Raw genomic sequence first — 21,113 nt, 5'->3', positions numbered from 1 at the left:
AGGCGATGTCCCCAGTTAGTTCCTTGGGCAGCTGAGGATAGGGAACCTGAAATGACCCTATCCTATAGCAATACTGACAAATATCTTGCATATCATCATAGAACCTTCATCTGGTGATGGATGGAGATAGAGACAGAGGCTCAACATTTTCTTAGAAATAATCTTAAAGGAATAGTCTCACCATATAGCTTCTTTCAGATATTTTAAGTACTAAGATAAAATTGTGTATATTTTCCTTTAAAAAGAAATCTCAGGGAGAGGCTAGTGTCTTAGTCACTGTTTTAATTCTGTGAAGAGACACCATGACTAAGGCAAGACATATGAAAGAAAGCATTTAATTGAGGACTTGCTTACAGTTTCAGAGGTTTGGTCCATGATCATCATGGCGGGGAGCATGGCAGCCTATAAGCAAGTACCGGAACAGTAGCTAAGATCCAGCTACATCTTGATCTATGTGCGGGGATGGGGGTGGGAAGGACGAAGAGTGGGCGAGCACGTGTCCAAGTCCACTTCCAGTGACACACTTTCTCCAACAAGGCCACGCTCCTAGTCCTTCTAATCCTCTCAAATAGTGGTGCTCCCTGGAGACTAAGCATTCAAATATATGAGCCTATGGGGGCCATTTTTATTCAGACCATCCCAGCTAGAAACTACACAATTTGAGCTATTGCCCTCATCTATTTATATGCCCTATCATTAAGCTACCTTGGTTGAAATCCAGTTATCTCAAACCTAAGTACTTTAAAGTACTTCCCTTAGCATGGAGAGAAGCATCAGAATAGAACTATTGAAGAGTATCAGGGAAGACATTAAGAAGAACTAGCCCCTGATAATCCTGCTGCTAGCAGAAGCATCTCGGGACTGTTGATCTTCACCCTCTAATAAACACATAGCAGGTGCATTCTGATTTTATATTATTGTTACTGGAATAAACTCAACTTTCTTGACATTTAAATGAACATTTTTATTCTCGTGGCTTGTTTACTTGGACTGGAGTCCAGGGCACCCATCATGTTTCTGTCAGCAGTTGTAGATCCTCACCAGACTCCCCGGCAGCAGAGGCCTGTAAAGTGAGGAGGGCACAGTCGAGAGGAGATGCTCAAGTCACGGTGCTCTTCCCCCCTTTGGGTGCTGATACATAAAACTTAGTAATTTAAGTTTTTCTGCCGTTGTGGGACAGTGATAAGGTCTCTCCAGGCCAGCCTCAAACTCCTTATATGTCCGAGGATGGACCTTGAACTTCTGCTTCTGCCTCTGCCCAGTGTTCAGATCACAGGCTCCCTCTGTTACTCGGAGTGTTTTGTGTGTCAGTCTTACGTAGATATCAGATTCAGATGAACATGCTTGGTATGGCGTTGCAGTGGCTGACCAAGATTCTTTTACTTAAACCTTCCAGGATGCTTTGTGGTTTCTGAAGAGTGGACTTACTTCCATCTGTATTTCTAGCTTACGTACATGAGTTTTATTAAAGACTCTTTGAAGGATATAATAAAAACATTCCAAGAACTAGGATAAGTTTATGGAGCCAGTACTTAACACTTTCTGTTCTTTTCTCCTGTGTACCTGAGCATTTTATACATGACCATGGTACACATAGGTCTATCAAATAGGGATACAGACCATTTACTGACAATGAATAATAAAATAAATAATAATGATATTTTTAATAATAAAAGTTATTTTAAAACACTTATTTGTATACATTTATTAAAGGCAGGCAAATTTGTATTGCTAGTGAGAGATGTGCTCATAATTCTTACATGAAAAAGTTAAATCTCAGTTGGATTTCTGTCTATCTATCATCTGTCTGTCTGACTATCTATCTATCTACTTATTTTGGGTCTCACACTGTAGTTCTTGTTGGCCTGGAACTTCTTTTGTAGACCAGGCTAGCCTTGAAGCTCATAGAGATCTGCCTGCTTCTGCATTCTGGGTGTTGGGTTTCAAGGCATGTGTCCTGTCTGATCTTGGCTGAATATTTAATGTGTAATATATAGAACATCTTCACCATTTCACATGCTCGCCCTCCTTCTGTGTGACCGGGACCCAGGTGAGTCTGGATATCAGGGCTCTCATCAGGTCAGCTCTGTCAGCATCAGTTCCCTTCGTCAGCCCTGATAAAGCACACTCAGTGGAAAGGGACACTTTTCTGGGCTGAGTTAGTTGGCTTCTTTTCTGCCCTATCTGTACTTTCTAAAGAGAGTTAGAAATACCTGTTTGAGTACCTTGTAGTGTAGCGTGAGTTGTGAGTACCTTCAGGCTAAAGGCTTTTTGTTTTGGGGGAAAAAAATGACTTGATTTAAAAAAGTACAAATTAGCCGGGCGGTGGTGGCACACGCCTTTAATCCCAGCACTTGGAAGGCAGAGGCAGGCGGATCTCTGTGAGTTCGAGACCAGCCTGGTCTACAAGAGCTAGTTCCAGGACAGGCTCCAAAACCACAGAGAAACCCTGTCTCGAAAAAGAAAAAAAAAAAAAATTAAAAACAGTACTGAAGATACAAGGTCCTGAGAAGTATATAGATATTCTCAGGGGGAAAAAAATCTTTAGTTAAGTTATTCTTTTTCCTTTTATTTTAAAATAAGCATTCTTTTAACATTCTTGTTTGTTTTTGTTTGCTTGCTTGTATGTCCTCGTGTTTGTTTGAGTTTTATTATGTATGGATTATTGCCTGGCCTGTGCTCACTGTGTAGACTTGACTGGCTTTGAACTTGAGACAATCCTACTTCTGCTTCTCAAGTACTAGAAGTACATGCATGTGACATCATATCTGGCTTAATACTTTTTAAAAAATTGTATGTATATGCCTGTGTGAATGTATGCTTCTTCTGTGGGTAACCGAGGAAATGGGAAGAAGTGTTGTAGGCCCCGAGTTACAGTTACAGGCAATGCGGTCCTAGGACCTCAACTTAGGGTTCTCTGGACAAGCAAGAAGTGCTCTTAACCGCTGGGCCATTTCTCCCGTTCCCTGGCTTGGTACTTTAAAACAAATAAATCTCTTAATTGCCATTTAACTTTGATTTTCAAGAACGGAAATATTGGCAGCATTTTACAGCCTACTTATTTACTTTACTTACATATTTAGTAACTTGGAGTGTTTAAAAAATATAACTAAATGTGTTCCATGGTATCTAGCTTCTTTATTTTTTATGCAAATTAAAATTGAAGTAGTTTAAAGAAATTTCCAACCTTTTAGATTATTTTTATTTCCTGGGGTTAGAGAAAAACTGTTGCCTGTGTCTGTTGCTGCCTGGGTAGTTCTGTAGAGTAGAAAAGGGGCGCTCATGACTGTGTGTGGCTCTAGGAAGATTTTACTAGTGTTTTCTCTTTCAAAAATGCTCATCAGTGTGTTTTCTAGTTATAATTACAGAGGACTAATGCCATATATCCTAATAACTAAACAGAAGAATGTTAATGTTGATTTCATACACAGCTTAAAGGCAAATGACTCTTATGGGTAGTCAGGCTGTGCTTTTCATATTGTCTGTAGTCATGGTTTCTCCTAGTTGCAATGTCTTTAGTACTTTTAGATACTACATTCAGTCATTTGTGCTCTCCCTATGATTTTACCATCTCCCTATTACATAAGGAAAACAAGCAAAAACCCACAACCCGGGACTGAGAGGAGTCTCTGGACTATAAAGTGAGTCACAAGGATGTGTACATGACACTCAGCTCAGTTATTTTGGGACATTTGTTTTAACCATGAAATGCAGTATTATAATTCTGCTTACTGAGAAAAAAAATATACTGACAAAACAAGATGAAAAGATTTAATTTTTTTATTCCAGATCTAGACATTGTTAGCTTTTTTTAAAAGCAGCATGTGGTTGATATTGTGCATATCAAAATGACAGCTGTTGAAGATTGGTGTGGGGAATTCAGCATAGTGGGTACCTGAAAGCAAGATGGGGTTGCTTTGGTTTTTGTTTACTTTATTTAATCAGTCTTATTCAGTGTAGTTCAATTTAAGCACCATTTACCAGGCAGATTCTATAATGGTAACCTTAAAGCTGCTAAAGAAAATAAACAAGGCCAGGTGGCTGTGGCCCAGGCCTTTAATCCCAGCACTTGGGGGAGAGAGGCAGGCGGAACTTTGAGCTCAGGTCCAGCCAGGGTCTACAGAGCAAGTTCCAGAACATCCAGGGCTACACAGAGAAACCCTGCCCAGAAAAACCAAAAAAAGAAAACAACTCTTTTGGCTTAAAATTTTATTATTAGCCTTAGCTTGTATTCCTAGCTCAGGGTGCCAGGAAAAGAAACAATACACAATATTTATGCTTATTTTCAATGCTTGTATTTTGTTGTATCCAATTAGAGTTCATTTTAGTGATGATTGGAGGCTTCTAGATTGGAGGGCATTGGTAACTCTTATAAATACCAGTTTCCAAATGTTGTCTCTCCATTCCAGCTCATCACAACAGTTTTAAAACCAGCTTTTGTTTTTGTTTTGTTTTGTTGCTTTGTTTTGTTTTTAACAGGAGAGCCAGTGTAGCTCCTTCAGGACTGGAGTGGCACACAGTACCTGCCTCATGTGAGTTCTCGTTTTGGCAGCAGCACTCGGATGGGCTAGAACCTCTTAGAGGTCTGCCCTTATTTTTCTAAAATCTCTCAGCTGCTACAGTGTCTGGGTGACAGTGGTGAAAGATGCATAAGCTCCCAGAGTTCTGGCAGAGACTTCCTAGTCAAAGGAGCCTTGTCCGTGCATGTCATCTCTGCTCTGGTTAGGTGAACAGCTCTACTCGGCAGAGCCCAGCTCCATCCCCCACAGCATGCAGATATTCTGAGGAGCTGTTTTTCCTTGCAGATTATTGAGCAAAGAATATCTTTAAATGCACTCAGTAGCTTCAACTTTCAAAGCTTTGGCTGTTCTCTTTATGGTCTTGTTACATAACCTGAGAACACTGTGTGCTGGCCTACTGGCTGAAGCAGGGTGGTGGGGCTTTTTTTTTTTGTTTGTTTGTTTTGGTTTGGGTTTTTTTTTTTTTTTTTTTTTTTTTTTTGCCTATTTCTTTTGTACTCTGGCCCTTAAAACAACTTCTTTCTTTGTCTTGGGATTTTGGGTAAATTGGGCTAGGCCACAGAATCTCAAAGAATAAGTAAGCAGTTAATTTTTTGATCATCTACACCCCAAAACCGTGGCCAGGTGTTGGAGCCACGGAAGGGAGTTGTCAGAGTGAGGCCCCAAGCTTTGGATCATTCACTTCCCACAGTTTTGTGAGAAACACTGAAGTTAGAGCTTTTGCAGCTGTGGGAAGGCATAGAACTGCACAGTCTGAGGGATAGATGGTCTCTGCAGGTGTCTGTAGCCAGTTTACAAGGCCTGTCGATGAGGGGGTGGTAGTGTTGGTTTTGAATTTTTACCTTTTTTTTTTTTTGTTGAGATGGTCTCATTAAGCAGCCTTGGGTGACCTAGAGTTTACTGTGTAGAGCAGGTTAGCCTTGACTTCACTGAGGTGTGCCTGCCTCTGCCTTGAGTGCTTCTTTGTCTTTAGGGGATGTGGTTATTCCCCAAGGGGCTCGTAGAAGAAACCTTACTGAAGCCTTACTCCGTGCATCCCAGTCCTGTTTCTTCAGCTGTTGCTGTGCTGTGACCTGGGAGTGTGCACTGCGGCAATGCTGTCAGGGGCTTGTCCGTCTCGCTGATGGTGAGATAGATAGAGAGGACCCGAGAGTAGGCCAGTCTATCTGTTCTGGCCAAGCTTACATTTTGATGACCTGCATAATGTAGAAATTCATAGCGACAGGTACAAACTCCCAACACAGAGTTCTGACTCAGACTCGGGCACACCTGAACTGTAGCTCAGGTCATCAAATGTGGAGGTTGCTTTATATTTCTAGGAAGTGCTCTGAACTCCTTTAGAGGAAGGAAAATTGCTGTTTCTAAGGTGGAATTTATAGAAAGTCACCATAGTTAAATATTTGAGACATTCTGGCCTCTGAACACAGTGTAAATGTGATATTTTGGGGTTTTGTTATTTTAGGGTTTAGAATTATTTTTCTGTATTTTTTCACTCGTGAGGTTGGGTCTCCTAGATATGACTGGAAGCTATACACATGATAGATTTCTCAACAGTATAGCTGCCTACACTAGACCTGAACGATGACAGTTTTAGTAGACATGCTGATTCAGAAGTGAGAAATCTCAAGATCCCACCCTTAGCCAAACTACAGGCAACTAATGACTCCCCTCTCCTAGGGTACAAAGAAAGCATTCAGCCTTGAAATTGTATTTACACAAGCCACACTGGATGGACTTAGTAGGTTGCATTTATATATTTATGTATTTGTGTGTGTGTGTATGTATATGTGTGTATGTGTACCAACAACAATAAAAAAGAGACCATCAGTTTTAGAGGAAGTGGGGAGAAAACAAAGGAGGGTTTGGAGGGAGGACAGGTAAGGGGAAAATTAATTATATTTTAATTAAAATTTTTAATAAAATAAAAATGTTAAATTTGACCTTTAGTTCAAATTATCTCGTGGACATAATTTTCAGTGACAAATCAGTTCATCATTACTCACTAACCATAGAGAATTGTCAGTTAGTGAGGAGATTGGGAGAGTGAGGAAATAAGGCTTAGTTTTAAATCTTCAATTTGATGGCATATTCAGCAAATTATTCTTTAAAAAAAGATGTATTTATTATGTGTAGTGTTCTGCCTGCGTGTGTGCCCCTGCATGCAAGAAGAGTGCAGCAGATCTCATTAAAGATGCTGTGAGCCACCATGTGGGTGCTGGGAATTGAACTCAGGACCTCTGGAAGATCAGCCAGTGCTCTCAGTGCCCACTGAGCCACCTCTCCAGCCTCACCACATCCTTCTTGAAATATTAATGATTGAAAAATATTTCACATGGGCCAGATCCCAGGAAAAAAGGGTCAGCTGTATTGAAATTTTGTTTCCTTGACTATTTCTATTTTTTTTTTTTTGAAGTAAGTAGGATTTTGATTAGGATAGAGAAGTAATTTGGGTTTTTAGAAGTTTTATCAAATTTTTTGGGCTTTACATCGAATTAGGGAGCCATCATGGCTGGGAAAGATAGGTGAAGATCAAGTTTTTGCTGTTTTCTGGGTGTAAACCGGTCAGTGTTAGCTGGTCACCAGCTCTTACTCTGTCGGTGCACGTGAATCTGCACTATTTCCCTTGCCACAGGGTACATCCTGCAGATCTGGAATTAAACACTGAAGGCTTTGAGGGGGCATGGCATGGGGAGGGTAAAGGACACGCTACAGGAGGAGAGAAGTCTAGCTGCTTTTGAAGACATTCAGAGTTGATGTCAGCCACGCTCAGTCATTACTCCCTCCGAGGTGGAGGCGGCAGAAGCACCAGGCTGCCTGCGCGGCTCTGGTGAGCGGCACCTCTGCAGTCTCCTGGGAAACTTGCAGCGTTTTAGTAGCCTGGCCATTGTGTACTGAAGGAGTTTGAAAGCCCAGCTTATTTTACATACCAATCTCAGCTCCCTCCCCTCTTCCTGTCCCTTCCACCTTCTCCCCCACTCCTCATCTACTCTTCAGAGAGGGTGAGGACCCCCATGAGGAGTCAATGTTAAGTCTGCCTCACTTTGAGCATCCCTCCAAAGTGAATGGGCTCCAAAAAGCCAATTCAAGCAGTAGGGATAAATCCTGGTCCCACTGCCAGTGGCCCCACAGACTGCCCCAGACACACAGCTGTCACCCACATTCAGGGGATCTATACAGGTTCTCCCCTCCCCCCACTGTCAGTTCAGAGTCAGTGAGCTCCCATTAGCTCAGGTCAATGTTTCTGTGGGTTTTCCCATCGTGGTCTTGACCCCTTTGCTCAAATTATTGCCCCTCCCTCTCTTTGACTGGATTTTGGGAGCTCAGCTTCACTGTGGATCTCTGCATCAACTTCCATCAGTTGCTAGATGAAGGTTCTATGATGACAATTAAGGTAGTCATCAGTCTGATTACAGGGCAAGGCCAGTTCGGGCACCCTCTCCATTATTGCTTAGGGTCTCAACTGGGTCATCCTTGTGGGTTCCTGGGAATTTCCCTAGTGCCAGGTTTCTCACTAGCCCCATAATGGCTCCCTCTATCAAGATATCTCTTTCCCTGGTCTCCCTCTCTGTTCTTCCTCCATCTTGACCGTTCTGTGCCCTCATGTTCTCCTTCCCCTTCCTCCTCCCCTTCCGCCCTCCCTTCTCCCCCACACCATGCTCCCTATTAAGAGGTCTTTTATTTTACTAGTATTTATAATGTGGCTTTCCTGCTCCTAGATATGAGAAAGGTTGCTAACCTAAATATTTCATTTGAAAGAAGCATAATTAAAACATTTTGTTTTTGACCTGTGATAACACTCAAGGTTTTTCATTGTGTAAAATTTTAGACATAGTAAAGGGAAACTCCGTTGTTCGAAACCCTTGTTATTTGGCTTGTAATAAACAGTATGTTTCTGAATCAGATTAGAAGAAATAAGTAATTTTTAACACACACACGCACACACACATGCACGCTTGCATTAAGTACCTGCTGTGACCATAGTGACCCTGTCTGATGAGTCAGAATTTAATGTCCAATTCCTGGTTCACAAATAGGTTTCCCTAATTGTCTTAGAGATGTTTCTTACGGTTTGTTTGCGGTGATACTTGTCAGTATGCTTTGTTTGCAGTGATACTTGTCAATATGGTTTGTTTGCGGTGATACTTGTCAGTATGCTTTGGCGATAGTGATGTTAAGCCTAACGGTTGTTTGGGCTGATAGCATTTGGCAGGCAGAGCAGATACACTGATTAGAAGGCCACAGAGCAACTACCAGAAAAAGCTAAAGTAGAAGAATAAAGATAAGGGGAAACTCATTCTGAATATTGCTGCTACACCAGTGACAGAGACACCTACAAATGCACACAGCCGTTTCTGCCGAAGGTTGCATTTCCTTAATTACTGGGTATAATACAGAAAAAGTTTGAGGGAGAAGAAGAAAGGAGGACTTGGGAGAGCAGGGACTCATTCATTTGGCCTCTCTTCCATGTGCTGCTCTTCCTGCTGACTAATGAGCCCCTTCTTTGTGCAGTGTACAAGTCTCCAGAGTACGAGTCCCTAGGCTTTGAGCTGACTGTGGAGAGACTGGTTTCCATCGGCTATCCTCAGGAGCTGCTCAGCTTTGCGTATGACTCTACATTCCCCACCAGGTACATTTTCAAGATAGGTTTTGGATTAAGATTATTTCCCCTGTCCCAAAATTACAAATTCCAAACATATCCCTGTCCCTGCAAAATAAATGATTGTTAGTATTGATTTTAAAATTACAGAACTTTTCTTGCACCTTCTCAGTCATCACACCACTGTCTCTTCTGTGCTCTCTCTTCTTTCTCTGCCCTTCCTTCCTCCTCCCTCTTCTCTCTCAACAGTGTGTATATCCCAGGCTGGCCTCAAACTCGCTCCTCCTGCTTCAGACTCCCAAGCATGTAGTGTTCAGCTCCTTGTACTCTTGAAGCCCCACTGATGGGTAAGAAAGGGGGTTGTTACGGCTGGAGATGACTACAGGTGTCCTGTCTGCCCTGTTGACAGCTGGAGGGCAGCTATGTGTTTTACTAATACATTTAACTTGGTAGGAAGAACCTTTTGGCACTCTGCTTTTCTGCATTTGATTAGAAATTAAAAGACATTTATTTGAGATACTGTCACAGTTGCCTCATGTGTAACATTGGATGTGGGAAAATACAAGCAGCTCAATGTCCAGAGAAATGCAAGGACTATGGTAGAGAGACAGTCCCTGTCTTAGAAGGAAGTGGCTTATGCTTGTTTGATTCAGCCCATGCTCCTAACATAAAACAGTTGTGACTGTTTCATACATGGAATAAGTATTAGTTGCTCTGAGATACATCTCCTTCCCATCATCCCTCTGCCTCCACAAGTGCTGGAATGGATGTACAACTGAGCTATATCTCCAGTTCTGTGATTTATTTTTTTAAAATGCATTCATTCACTTTGCGTATAAGGTTCTTTTGTTTGGGGAACGAAACTGAATGCTTGGGTGGTGACTGTGCATAGATTGCAGCCTGCATTACCTTGTGCTCTCAATGTCTTCATTTTCATGTAGAGGACTTGTCTTTGACACACTCTATGGAAATCTTTTGAAAGTTGATGCCTATGGAAACCTCTTGGTTTGTGCACATGGATTTAACTTCATAAGAGGGTAAGTACAAAGAACTTTTAGCCTCTTTTGAGGGAGAGAGGAAGGGAGGGACGGAGGGGGGGGAGAGAGAGCGCGAGCGCCAGCTCATATGCGCATACATACATGCGTGTGCCCCAGGACAACCTTAGGTGTTATTCATCAGGAATTGTCCATCTTAATTTTATTTATTATTAATGTGTGCACGTATGTGTGGATGTACACACATGCCACATTATGTATAAGAGGCGGTCAGAAGACAACTTTTAAAAGTTAGTTCTTTCCTTCCATTGTGGGTACCTTCCGAGGAGTGAATGCAGTCAGTCGGCCTGTACAGTAAGTTCTTTTGAGACAGGGTTTCTCTGTAGCTTTGGAGCTTGTCCTGGAACTAGCTCTTGTAGACCAGGCTGGCCTCGAACTCCCAGAGATCTGCCTGCCTCTGCCTCCCAAGTGCTGATCCCAGGGTCAGATATAGGGGTAAATGCTGAAAGATCAGAGAGACAAAGGAGCAAGCCACAGCCACTTCTTACACGCCAACTCCTCAGCCTGAAAAGGGGCCAGGCCTGCCTTACCAGTTCCTCTCTCCACCCGCTCAGCCATATCACTTCCTGTTTCCTCCTCCCTGGTGCTAGGGGATTGAAGGTGTGTGCCACCATTGCCTGGTGTCTGTAGCTCCGCAGTCTGATCTCCAGACAAGCTTTATTTGTTAGACCACAAACAGGTTTCACCACACTGAGAATTTAGCAGTTCCCACCTCCCCAGAGCTGAGATGCAGGCGTGTTCTTCTTGTGCCCTTGGCTTTAACAGGTGGATTCTCAGACTCCATCCTTATGCTTCTATAGCATGTACTTTACCAGCTGCGCTGTCTCCTTAGCTTTACTGTGGTATCTTAGTAGTTAAATGACGTCACATTAGCTCTGCAGGTGAAGTACGCTTCCCACTTCCTTCTGTCATTTAGAATCCTCTCTTTATGTAGCAGTATTCTAAGATTTTTTTTTTAATTTTTGTATATTGGTGTTTTGCCTGCATGAGGGTGTCAGTTATCCTGAGATTGGAATAATAGTTGTGAGCTGCCATGTGGGGGCTGGGAATTGAACCTGAGTCTTGTGGAAGAGCAGCTGGTATTCTTAACCACTGAGATATCTCTCCAGCCCTAGTTCTAAAATTTTTATTTTTTCCTTTTTAATACAGAAAAGATACATGCATATAAAAGCCATTTAAAAGTTTTTGAACTATATAACAATTTAAATGACTGAGATTTTTATTAGCTAGTACATTTTATCCTTTGAATGAATATCTTCAGACATTTGTATAATGAAAACATCTTAAAACACAGGGTTAAAAATACAAGGGACCCAAATACAAGGTAGTTCTGGTCACAAAGAACATTTGTCCATGGTACTAACTACTCTGAAACCCAAGATAGGAGGATTCTTGAATTTAGGAGTTCTATGCCAGTGTTCTGGGGTAATCTAACAAGATCCATCTCAAGAATCAGGAAAAAATAGGAGGAAAGGCTGGGTGTGGTGGTGTATGCTTTAAATGTCAGCACTCTGAGACAGAGGCAGGCAGACAAAGTGAATTCCAGGACAGCTAGAGCTAGGCAGAGAAACCCTCTCTCAAAAGAATAAATAAATAAATAAAAAAGAAGATGGGGCAGTAGATGAGAAGTCAATCACAGAACATTTACTCAGAATGTAAGGAGGTCTGGGTTTGACCCATAGAAGGAAGAAGACAGGCAAGTGAGAAAAGGAAGGATAATGATTTTAAACCAAATAACTAAAAATAATATTTTTACAGTATTTTCATTATCTTTACTAACTTGGGAGTTTCTTCCATAGTAAGAAGTAAACATAACCTAGTATCTACTTATTATTATTACTCTTAGTATTGTTTTTGTGAAACATTCCAAGTTTTTTATTAAAAAAAAAACCACACAGTTGCTTGTAGTAGTGTTGCATGTCTTTAATCCCAGCACTCAGGAGGCAGAGGCAAATGGATCTCTCTGAGTTCTAGGCCAGTCTGGTCTACAGAGTGAGTTCCAGGACAGCAGGACTACATAACAGACCCTGTCTTAAACAAAACACACAGTTTGGGGACTGCATAGATGGTTCAGTGACTAAGATCACGCATATCTTCAAAGGACCTAGGTTCAGTGTTCCATCTGCAGCTCCAGTTCCAGGGGATCTGATGCCCTTTTCTTGGCCCTAACAGGCACCCAGCATACACACGATGCATATACCTATGTACATGTAGGCGGAACACAAATCTGAAAAAAACTCTCTCTCTATATATATATAATTTGACACTGTGTTAGTTATAGCTGCAGCTTGAAATGAAAATGGATAATGTTTTCATGTAATTATCCTGAATTATTTATTTTTAATTGTTTTTATTGAGCTATACATTTTTCTCTGCTCCCCTCTCCTCCTCTCCCCTTCCCGTGACCCCTATGTTCCCAATTTACTCAGAAGATAGATCTTGTCTTTTTCTCCTTCATGGTTAAGTTGTCACAGTCATATGGGGATAATTAAAAAGACAATGTTTTTGGCAAACACTTTTTCTTATAAGAAGCATAAGCTAACTGAAATTGTCTCAGAACATCCTCTAGACTTGAAACTGAGTGCTGTTCAGCAAGCTTTATTCCACAACACAGGCTCAGAGATGTCTCCGTATACGTTGTAAGAATGAAGTCAGTGTTCACCCTGACCTCTCTGAGCTGGCCAGGAAGGCTGTCTATTCCTTCTGTTGCTCGAAAGGGTGATTTTGTGTGAGGAAGCAGGATTTAGAAGGAAAATGATTACATGTAGGATGACCAACCTAAGCTCATTCATGTACAGATACTGTCATCCAGGGTTCTAGTTATGTCTGAAAGGGGATTTCATTACTGTGGTTCTTAGTTGAAAAGAAGGTAGAGGAAAAAAAGCAAAGAGAAGCAGTTCAGTAAATTTGTTTTACAACCAAACTTCAAGATGCTCAGGCCTAAGATAGGGTCCACATCTGTAACCCCAGCAGGAGGGTTAGGAGCTCAGGCATCTTGGCTGCATGAGACATTATCCCAGACAAGTAACAAGATCCATCCACCTGCCATGTTCCCTCAGTAAAGCTTCAAAGTAGTTCCTTTGGAAACAGTTTTTTTTTTTTTTTGGTTTTTCGAGACAGGGTTTCTCTGTGGCTTTGGAGCCTGTCCTGGAACTAGCTCTGTAGACCAGGCTGGTCTCGAACTCACAGAGATCCGCCTGCCTCTGCCTCCCGAGTGCTGGGATTAAAGGTGTGCGCCACCACCGCCCGGCCATGGAAACAGTTTTGATAGTGTTTCTGAAATAAGTCATTTGTGCAGATTCGTTCAAGCTTAGCATCAGGAGGAGGAAGTCTAGGCGAGAAGAAACTTGAGGAAATGGTTTCAAGTGCAGTGGACATGGGAGCTCCTTGTCCAGCTGGCACTGCCTTTCCTTGTTAGCCTGGGGCTGTGGGTCACGAAGTTACCAGTGTTCAGATTGTGGCTGCTTTCTTTCCAGCTCCAAATAGACTGGGCCTGTATTGGACATTGTTTTCCCTGATTGGAAATGTAATGGCTGACCTCCATTTGTCAGTCAGTTCGAGTTGCGATTGGCAGAAGTAGCTGCACCTGTGTTTCTGTAAAGACTGTCGCTCACTGAACTGGATGAAGTGAGGGCCTGTGCCTGAAGCCCAGAGAGGTTGCTTTCTATTGAGTCTTTGTTAGAAATTTCTTTTCATAAGGATGGTAAACAAGGTGACTAAACCAAGAAACTAGCATAACTTTATGGTCCTCACTGAGTTCTTACCCTTCGGAATTAAGTAACTTAAATAGGAATTTAATTATACTTAAGTATAAGCTTTAAATTTGGTTTTCATTGTATTTGTGAATTTTTTATTATGAGAATTGCATTTTTATTTTAGACTTTTTGCTCTTGGATTCTTTTTATTAATTCTTTCCCTTTTCTAAAGTTTTTATTTCATACCCCCCCCCCCCAGCTTCTTTGTGGGGATGCGTGTGTGTGCAGGCCAGTGGTTGATGCAGGTGTCTTTCTCAGTCACCCCATCCTAGTCAGTGAGGTAGAGTGTCCTGGAGCTCACTGTAGTCTCAGAGCACTCGCCGGAGAGGTCCTTTCTGTCTGTTTCTCCAAGAAAGACAAGACAAGCACTTTACTGATGTGAACTGGGCCTTGCAAGTTAAATAGGTCAATTAGAAAGTTGATCTTTCAGGAGAGGAACAGAGAAGTGCAGCTCAGGTGGTGAAGGAGACATGGTCTTTGTTCTAAACTCCACTCAGGACACCACGCACACAAGTCCTTTCTGGGTTGTCTTGGCCTACTTTTCCACTTTCATTTCCTTTATCAAATCGGCTTATTTATTTTATTATCTATTGTGAGACAGTTTTCACTGTGTCGCACTGGACGGCCTGGAGCTCCCGTGTTCCCAGGCTGTCAGTACTGGGAGCACAGGGTAAGCTGCCTGTTTCAGAACTGTTCTCCTTAACCCTTTAGTCTCACAGTTCCTCACAGCTCTATTGCAGTAGTTGGTTGTATGTTCTCGCTGTCCCTTCCCTAGCACAGTGAGAATTAAGTGTTGTCTGTGAAGAGAGCTCTTTAAGGGCTCACCTGAGCTGCTCATCTTTAGAGCTGCCCAGATTCAGTATCTGAGCATTGTCCTGCTTATAACCATCAAAATATTTTCATCAAATTTTCAATAATGACTATTTACTAGAGTTAACATGTTAACTTTTTGTATGTCAATTAACTCTTAATATTTTCTTGCAGACCAGAAACTAGAGAGCAGTATCCAAATAAATTTATCCAGAGAGATGACACTGAGCGGTTTTACATTCTGAACACACTCTTCAACCTTCCAGGTAGACCACCCTCTGCTTTCTGTGCGTGCTGTTCTCCTCCAGGACCACTTGTTGTTACTCAAGGGGGCTAAGGAAATCAGCTTGACTGTTTTACTTAGAGTTTATTAATTCTGTTCTTCATTTTTCAGAGACCTACCTGTTGGCCTGCCTAGTAGATTTTTTTACTAATTGTCCAAGATATACCAGGTATGTTTATACTACAATTTTCTTTATCTAGTTGATTTTTAAATTAATGAACAGGGTTTTAGAGAACTGGCCATTGTAGGTCTTTTCTGCTTTTCTAAAGTGAATTTAGTGCTAGTGAGAGATGCTACATTGCCAGCCTGAGAGATGGACAGCACCAGCAGCTCCATGCAGGCTCTCACCTCCCACACGGCCCCTCTCCTTGCCAGTGTGCTGCAGCCATGTTGGAAGGGACCACTTCTGATTGGCTTCTCCTGGGAATGAAGACGCCAGCAGAGGTGCTAATTGTGACAACTGAGTGGGAGGTTTGTGTGATGATTATCTGTCCAAGCAGAATTACACTAAAACCCCCCAACTCATTTCACAGCAGCTACCCAGGAGCCATTCAGGGATGGTCATTTAGTTTCGTTCCCAGGCCCAGCAAGATTGCATCAGGAATAAATGTTGTTTATTTTTCCTAAAGCAAAGTTTTGCTTAAGTCTTACACAGGTTAGATTTTCCTTTTGGGGGAACTGTGTGGCCATTGCTTAATGTGTAACAGCCTTCTATGCTTGAGTCTGCTAACCTCATGTCTGAGGCCTTACCCACTGAGGACACTAAACTTGGTAGAAACTGAGTCAGAGATAGAAATGGACAGCACCTTTGTACCTAGGGACAATGCCAAAAAGGTTGGGGTGGAAGAACCTATGTTCTAAATGTTTGTTCAGTGAAAACCTGTTTCTAAGCGACACACTTGGTGTTTTGGGACCTTGGCCTTTTAATTTCCATCCAGTATATTATTCCGTCACCTTGTACTTGCTCAGAATTGATACTCCACCTGTACAATATTCTGGCCATTTCTAATGCTCAAATGAATTTTGATTAGGGAGCAGTTCCTAGTTACCCACAGCCTGTACCATGTGATGTGGAACCTTTGGTTGGGTCCCTTGGTAGTTTGGACATGCACTGTGTTTATCCTCTTTTGGATTCCCTGTCATGTTATTTTCATTTTTCTGTAGTTGTGATACAGGATTTAAAGATGGGGACCTCTTTATGTCCTACCGGAGCATGTTCCAGGATGTAAGGGATGCAGTCGACTGGGTCCATTACAAGGTATTTACAAGCTGCTTCCTTACCAGTCTTCTCTCTGGCACACATGTATGGTCTGATACTAACTTTGCAAGTGGAAATAGAGCAGAATGTTCCTCCTTTTTAAAAAGAAAGTGAGGAGCTGGAGAGATGTTCCAGGAGTTAGGAGCACTGCCTGCCCTTGAGGAGGATCCCAGTTCAGTTCCAGCACACACATGCCATCTCACAACCCTTTGTAACCCCAGTGACAGGGCATCTGACACCCTCTTCTGGCCTCTCTGGGCACCCAGCACTCATGTGGTGCAGACATGCATGCAAGCAAAATGCTCACGCACATTAACAGAAAAATAAATGATTTTTAAAATCTTAGATATAGGGTTAAGAGAGATTTGCCACCTACATCCATCCTTGTCTGACCATACTGACAGTCTTCCTCAGTCATGAGGCTCAGCTTTTAGATTTTACTGTTTGCGTTTCTGAGACTCATTTAGAAGGATCTTAGTAAATGAAATTATACTTATGGATGACAGCCCATTTAAATTTTGTCCAGATAACTTGACTAATAACATTAACTAGTTAGTATTTGATTTATATTTGCACTAAACAGTTTAATACAATATGAAATATCTTTTAATTTCTAATTTAAAATATGAATGATTTTATATTTGAAGTCTTTTTAGTACTTTATGTACATTTTTCATTTTGATAAGCACAGATTTATTTGATAGTAAGCACAAGTTTTTCTAGTAGAAGTTAAAAACAGATTTATAGGTGAGGTGTGGTAGCGTACCCACAATCCCAGATACTGTACAAGTTGAAGGGCAGACTGAGTTACAAAGTGAGGCTTAAACTTCAGTTTGTGAGGTGGGCATGATATCATCCTAGATCTGTAATCTCAGCTCTTAGGAGGCTGAGGCAGGAGGATCATTAGTTCAAGGATAGCCTGGGCTATAAAGCAAGAACTTTAATTTTTTTTTTTTTAAAGTAAATAAAACCTCTTTTCTTAGTTCTTTTTCTTTCTTCTAGGGCTCCCTTAAGGAAAAGACAGTTGAAAATCTTGAGAAGTATGTAGTCAAAGATGTGAGTACTGGGGACACATCTGCATGGTGGAGGAGTGAGTGATGAGCCTGTGTGTCTCACAGCGAGTCCTGCCAGCGCCTAGTTTTACTAGTTTTCCCTGTTTGCTGAGAAGCAAGAAGACTCATTGCTTGGTTTGTCTTTAGTGGCAGCAGTTGGAGGGTTACCATGTGCATGTCGCCATGCCGTGGTTGATTGACAGCAGCTGGAGGGTTACTGTGTGCATGTCGCCATGCCGTGGTTGATTGACAGCAGCTGGAGGGTTACTGTGTGCATGTCGCCATGCCGTGGTTGATTGACAGCAGCTGGAGGGTTACTGTGTGCATGTCGCCATGCCGTGGTTGCTGCATTCTACTGTCTAGTCCTCATGTAGCTGTAAGTCAGACTCTGTTGTTACTTTTTCTAGATGCAGACCCTTCAGAATAAAGAAATACTTAAATGTTATGTTGAAGGCCACACAGCACATAGTTAGCTGAGATTCACACTCCAGTCTTAAGCACTACAGCTGATCAACTGAAAATGTGCGTGGATGCGACTTGTCACTTAGTGTCTTTACCCTGCCAGCAAAGAGTGATGAGCAGAGATCTAAGATGCAGTAAAGATTAGTAGACACTTTAGAAATAGCTCTGTTTTGTAGCCTTTTACTGTTATCCTTAAATTTTTTATAATTATGCTACAGTATTAATGCTACTATTAAAGGAATGTATGAGGAATGCATAGGAAGTGTGCATGTGCGTGCGCATGCATGTTTGTGTGTGTGAGGCTGAAAGTGTTTAACAGGCTAATTGTGTAGCTCAGTGACAGAGCACATGCCTAGTGTGTACAGGGTATTAGCACTGGGTTTTTTTTTTTTTTTTTTAAATTTTTCCCCATGTGTTGGGAGTTAGCTCAGTGGTTAAGAGCATTTTCTGTTGTTTTAGAAGACCCGAGTTCAAGTCTTAGCACCCATATCAGGTGGCTCTCAACTGCCTGTAACTCCTGCTCCTGGCAGACCTCTGATGCCCCTGGCCTCTCCTGGCACCTGCACAGATACATAATTAAAAATAAACTAAGAAAAACACATTAACAGATAAAGTCCGAAGATAAAATAACTTACTTTTCTCTATAGTAAAAGCAGAAAGCAGTGATAATTTCTAAGGATTTGTATTACTGCCTTGTCCCCCATGTTGACCTCCCTTTCCCTTATTGCTTGAAGAAGGAACACTGAGTAGTTGAACCGGTTTGTGAAGAGGGGGATGGGGCATTCTTGCTGCTAGGCACATCAGGCGTTAAACTTTGTTCATCTCTCTTCAGTTACATGTGGATGTTTCTAGGTAGCGCCTGCATCTGTCACTTTGTTCTTCAGAGTGCTTTATAAAGCCACAGTGTGTACGGTGGGATCATATCTCATTATCTACTTCTGATCTTTAGTGTACTTAAACCCATACTTGAGGAATCACATGGTAATTCAAACTTTCCTGAAGAGGATGGTAAAGATATGTTGTTAGAATATTATAATATTAATACTTTGAATGCCTAATAATGTGGCCTTTAAATGAATTCTGAAACCAACCAACTAAACCAACCAACTTATGTCCTTAAAAGACATATTAAAAGACTATTCCTGTTTGGGCGGAATCCTGGTCTGACTAAACTGACCACTCAGCACTGAAGTACCTTGTCACTGTTTCAGGGGAAATTGCCACTGCTTCTGAGCCGGATGAAGGAAGTAGGCAAAGTGTTTCTTGCCACTAACAGCGACTATAAATACACAGATGTGAGTACTTAATGTCTTAATTTGCTTACACAGGGACAGGCATTGACCTAAGGAACTGTGAAGACTTGAGGGGCTTCTAAGTACACAGGATAAGGACATGCTAGAATTCCTGTAATTTTTCCTAAACATTTTTTTTTAACTATTATAGCGCTATTTAGAGGTTTTAATTTGGGGAGTTAGAATGGATTCTCTGCCTTTTTAGAGCATTATTTATCTAGATTTGAGAAATCCTACCCTTTCTATAATACCCCTTGATATTGGAAGTCCTGGCAGGAGAGGTGATATGACAGTGTTTTGAATTGAATTTTTAAATTTAAAAAAGTCATGACTAAAGGATACTGAGGAAAACACACAGACCAAATTCAAACGCCTGCTTTTGCTGATGCAATTGTAGGTTAGCAGTTCTAGGAAGCTTTCTTTCTCCACTCAGTTCTTTGCTGATGAAATGGCGGTAGAGTATCTCAGCTGAACCCTCCCTCAGCTCCTCACTCCACACGTTTTCTAGGAGAACTGCATAGGGCATATGAGTCATTGTGTACGTAAGCACCCGGAAGTCTGTATCTTTCCTGAGAAGCCATCTGCCTTTTTGCCTGGTGAAGCATTAATTTGTTAACTTCCCCTGCCATGATTTCATAAGCTGTAGAGAAAACAGGAATGTGGTGGGACTTAGGTTGAGAAAAAGTTTGTGTCTGTCTTGTGCAAATGTCATACATATATTGACCTTTCTTTCCTCCCCCAGAAAATCATGACTTACCTGTTTGATTTCCCACATGGACCCAAGGTATTATAGTAATTTAATATGCAATTTGTTAACTAATAAAGAATACATTTAATCATTTTAGAATATTAAAGGGAAGGAAATGGCCAGGATCCACCTATAAAAGTTCTAGTTTTAGAAACCTATTGTTTAATTGCTTTCAGAGAAGTAATCCAGGACTAGCAGAATTGAAATCTCTGGTAATCTAAATATTTACTAAATAGAAATAAAATGAACATGCTGTGGTCTGTGGTGAACAGGATCAGAGTAAGTCTTTAAGCAGAATTGTTTGTGTTGTGTGAAATTGTAGATTGAGGGTAATACCAGTTTAAAAGAAACAGAATTTCAATGTGAATGCTCTTGACAGCTTCTAGATTAGTTACCAATGAGCTTTACACTGAGAAAGCAGTTAACCTTGGTATTTAGAAGTCTTTCTGTAGTATGACCATGCTCGGGTTTAACAAACATACATTGCATCTCAGTTGCCTACTTGAGAATTTTAATCCTAGACTTCTATGAATAAGCTTCAGTAGATGCCAGAATTACAGTGTATAGTGCTGTTCATGCTGCCTGAAAAGGTTAGCACCATCTCAGAACACGAGTGTTTGTCACATAATGTCTCTTTGTGGTGACATGAAGCCAGTGTGAACCTGGACATCACTCTTGATAACAAGTGGGATTCTCCCCAGTGCCCAGTTCTGGTGCTGATGGACCCCTGTCCATCTGCCCCTTGAGTTGTAGCTTGTACCCGCCTGGCTCTTCTCGTATCTCATGTTTGAGAGTACTGTAAGTACTCCGCTTCAGAGAGAAATTTACACTGTTGTTTATCTCTGTCAGTTCCCAAAAAGAATTTTAAAATTCCTTGTGTTTGAGTGAGATTAAGTGTTATGTTAGTTTAAGTGCAGTGATGTTTTGGCTTTTGTTGATTCTGTTCCACAGCCTGGGAGCTCCCATCGACCATGGCAGTCTTACTTCGATCTGATTTTAGTGGATGCACGGAAACCACTCTTCTTTGGGGAAGGCACAGTACTGCGTCAGGTGGATACTGTAAGTTGAGAAGGTGACATGTTCTAATAACGCACGGTCCTTTATGTTTCTTCTTTGTCCACTTCCCTCTCCGTAACTTTCTGGGCATAATTTGATTTTAACTGAAGCAGCCCAGCAAAATTGTAGTTGAAATGAATGCGTGCCTGGGTCAAGCAGCAATGGGGTAGAGGCCATGGTGAAATGAATGCGTGCCTGGGTCAAGCAGCAATGGGGTAGAGGCCA

The 21,113-nt window shown here is 41.6% G+C and overlaps 1 protein-coding gene across 3 annotated transcripts in view; it reads left to right on the top strand.

Moving 5' to 3' along the window:
• Nt5c2 (5'-nucleotidase, cytosolic II) overlaps nucleotides 1–21,113 on the top strand; it is a 146,634-nt gene that overhangs the window by 120,210 nt on the left and 5,311 nt on the right. For 2 of the 3 annotated variants that reach the window (XM_005352422.3, XM_026781577.1), the window contains 9 exons: nucleotides 9,030–9,147; nucleotides 10,059–10,154; nucleotides 14,912–15,003; nucleotides 15,132–15,189; nucleotides 16,185–16,278; nucleotides 17,281–17,334; nucleotides 19,004–19,087; nucleotides 19,827–19,868; nucleotides 20,784–20,891. In XM_005352422.3, the coding sequence (XP_005352479.2) occupies nucleotides 9,030–9,147; nucleotides 10,059–10,154; nucleotides 14,912–15,003; nucleotides 15,132–15,189; nucleotides 16,185–16,278; nucleotides 17,281–17,334; nucleotides 19,004–19,087; nucleotides 19,827–19,868; nucleotides 20,784–20,891 (746 nt within the window). Of the gene's footprint in view, nucleotides 1–9,029; nucleotides 9,148–10,058; nucleotides 10,155–14,911; nucleotides 15,004–15,131; nucleotides 15,190–15,420; nucleotides 15,492–16,184; nucleotides 16,279–17,280; nucleotides 17,335–19,003; nucleotides 19,088–19,826; nucleotides 19,869–20,783; nucleotides 20,892–21,113 lie in introns of those variants that run through there. The other variant, XM_026781578.1, reaches the window with a different exon arrangement.

Source organism: Microtus ochrogaster, chromosome 8 (assembly GCF_000317375.1).
Source record: "Microtus ochrogaster isolate Prairie Vole_2 chromosome 8, MicOch1.0, whole genome shotgun sequence".
NCBI lineage: Eukaryota > Metazoa > Chordata > Mammalia > Rodentia > Cricetidae > Microtus > Microtus ochrogaster.
The sequence above is the reverse complement of the archived record's forward strand: the minus strand, read 5'-3'. Positions and strand labels throughout refer to the sequence as shown.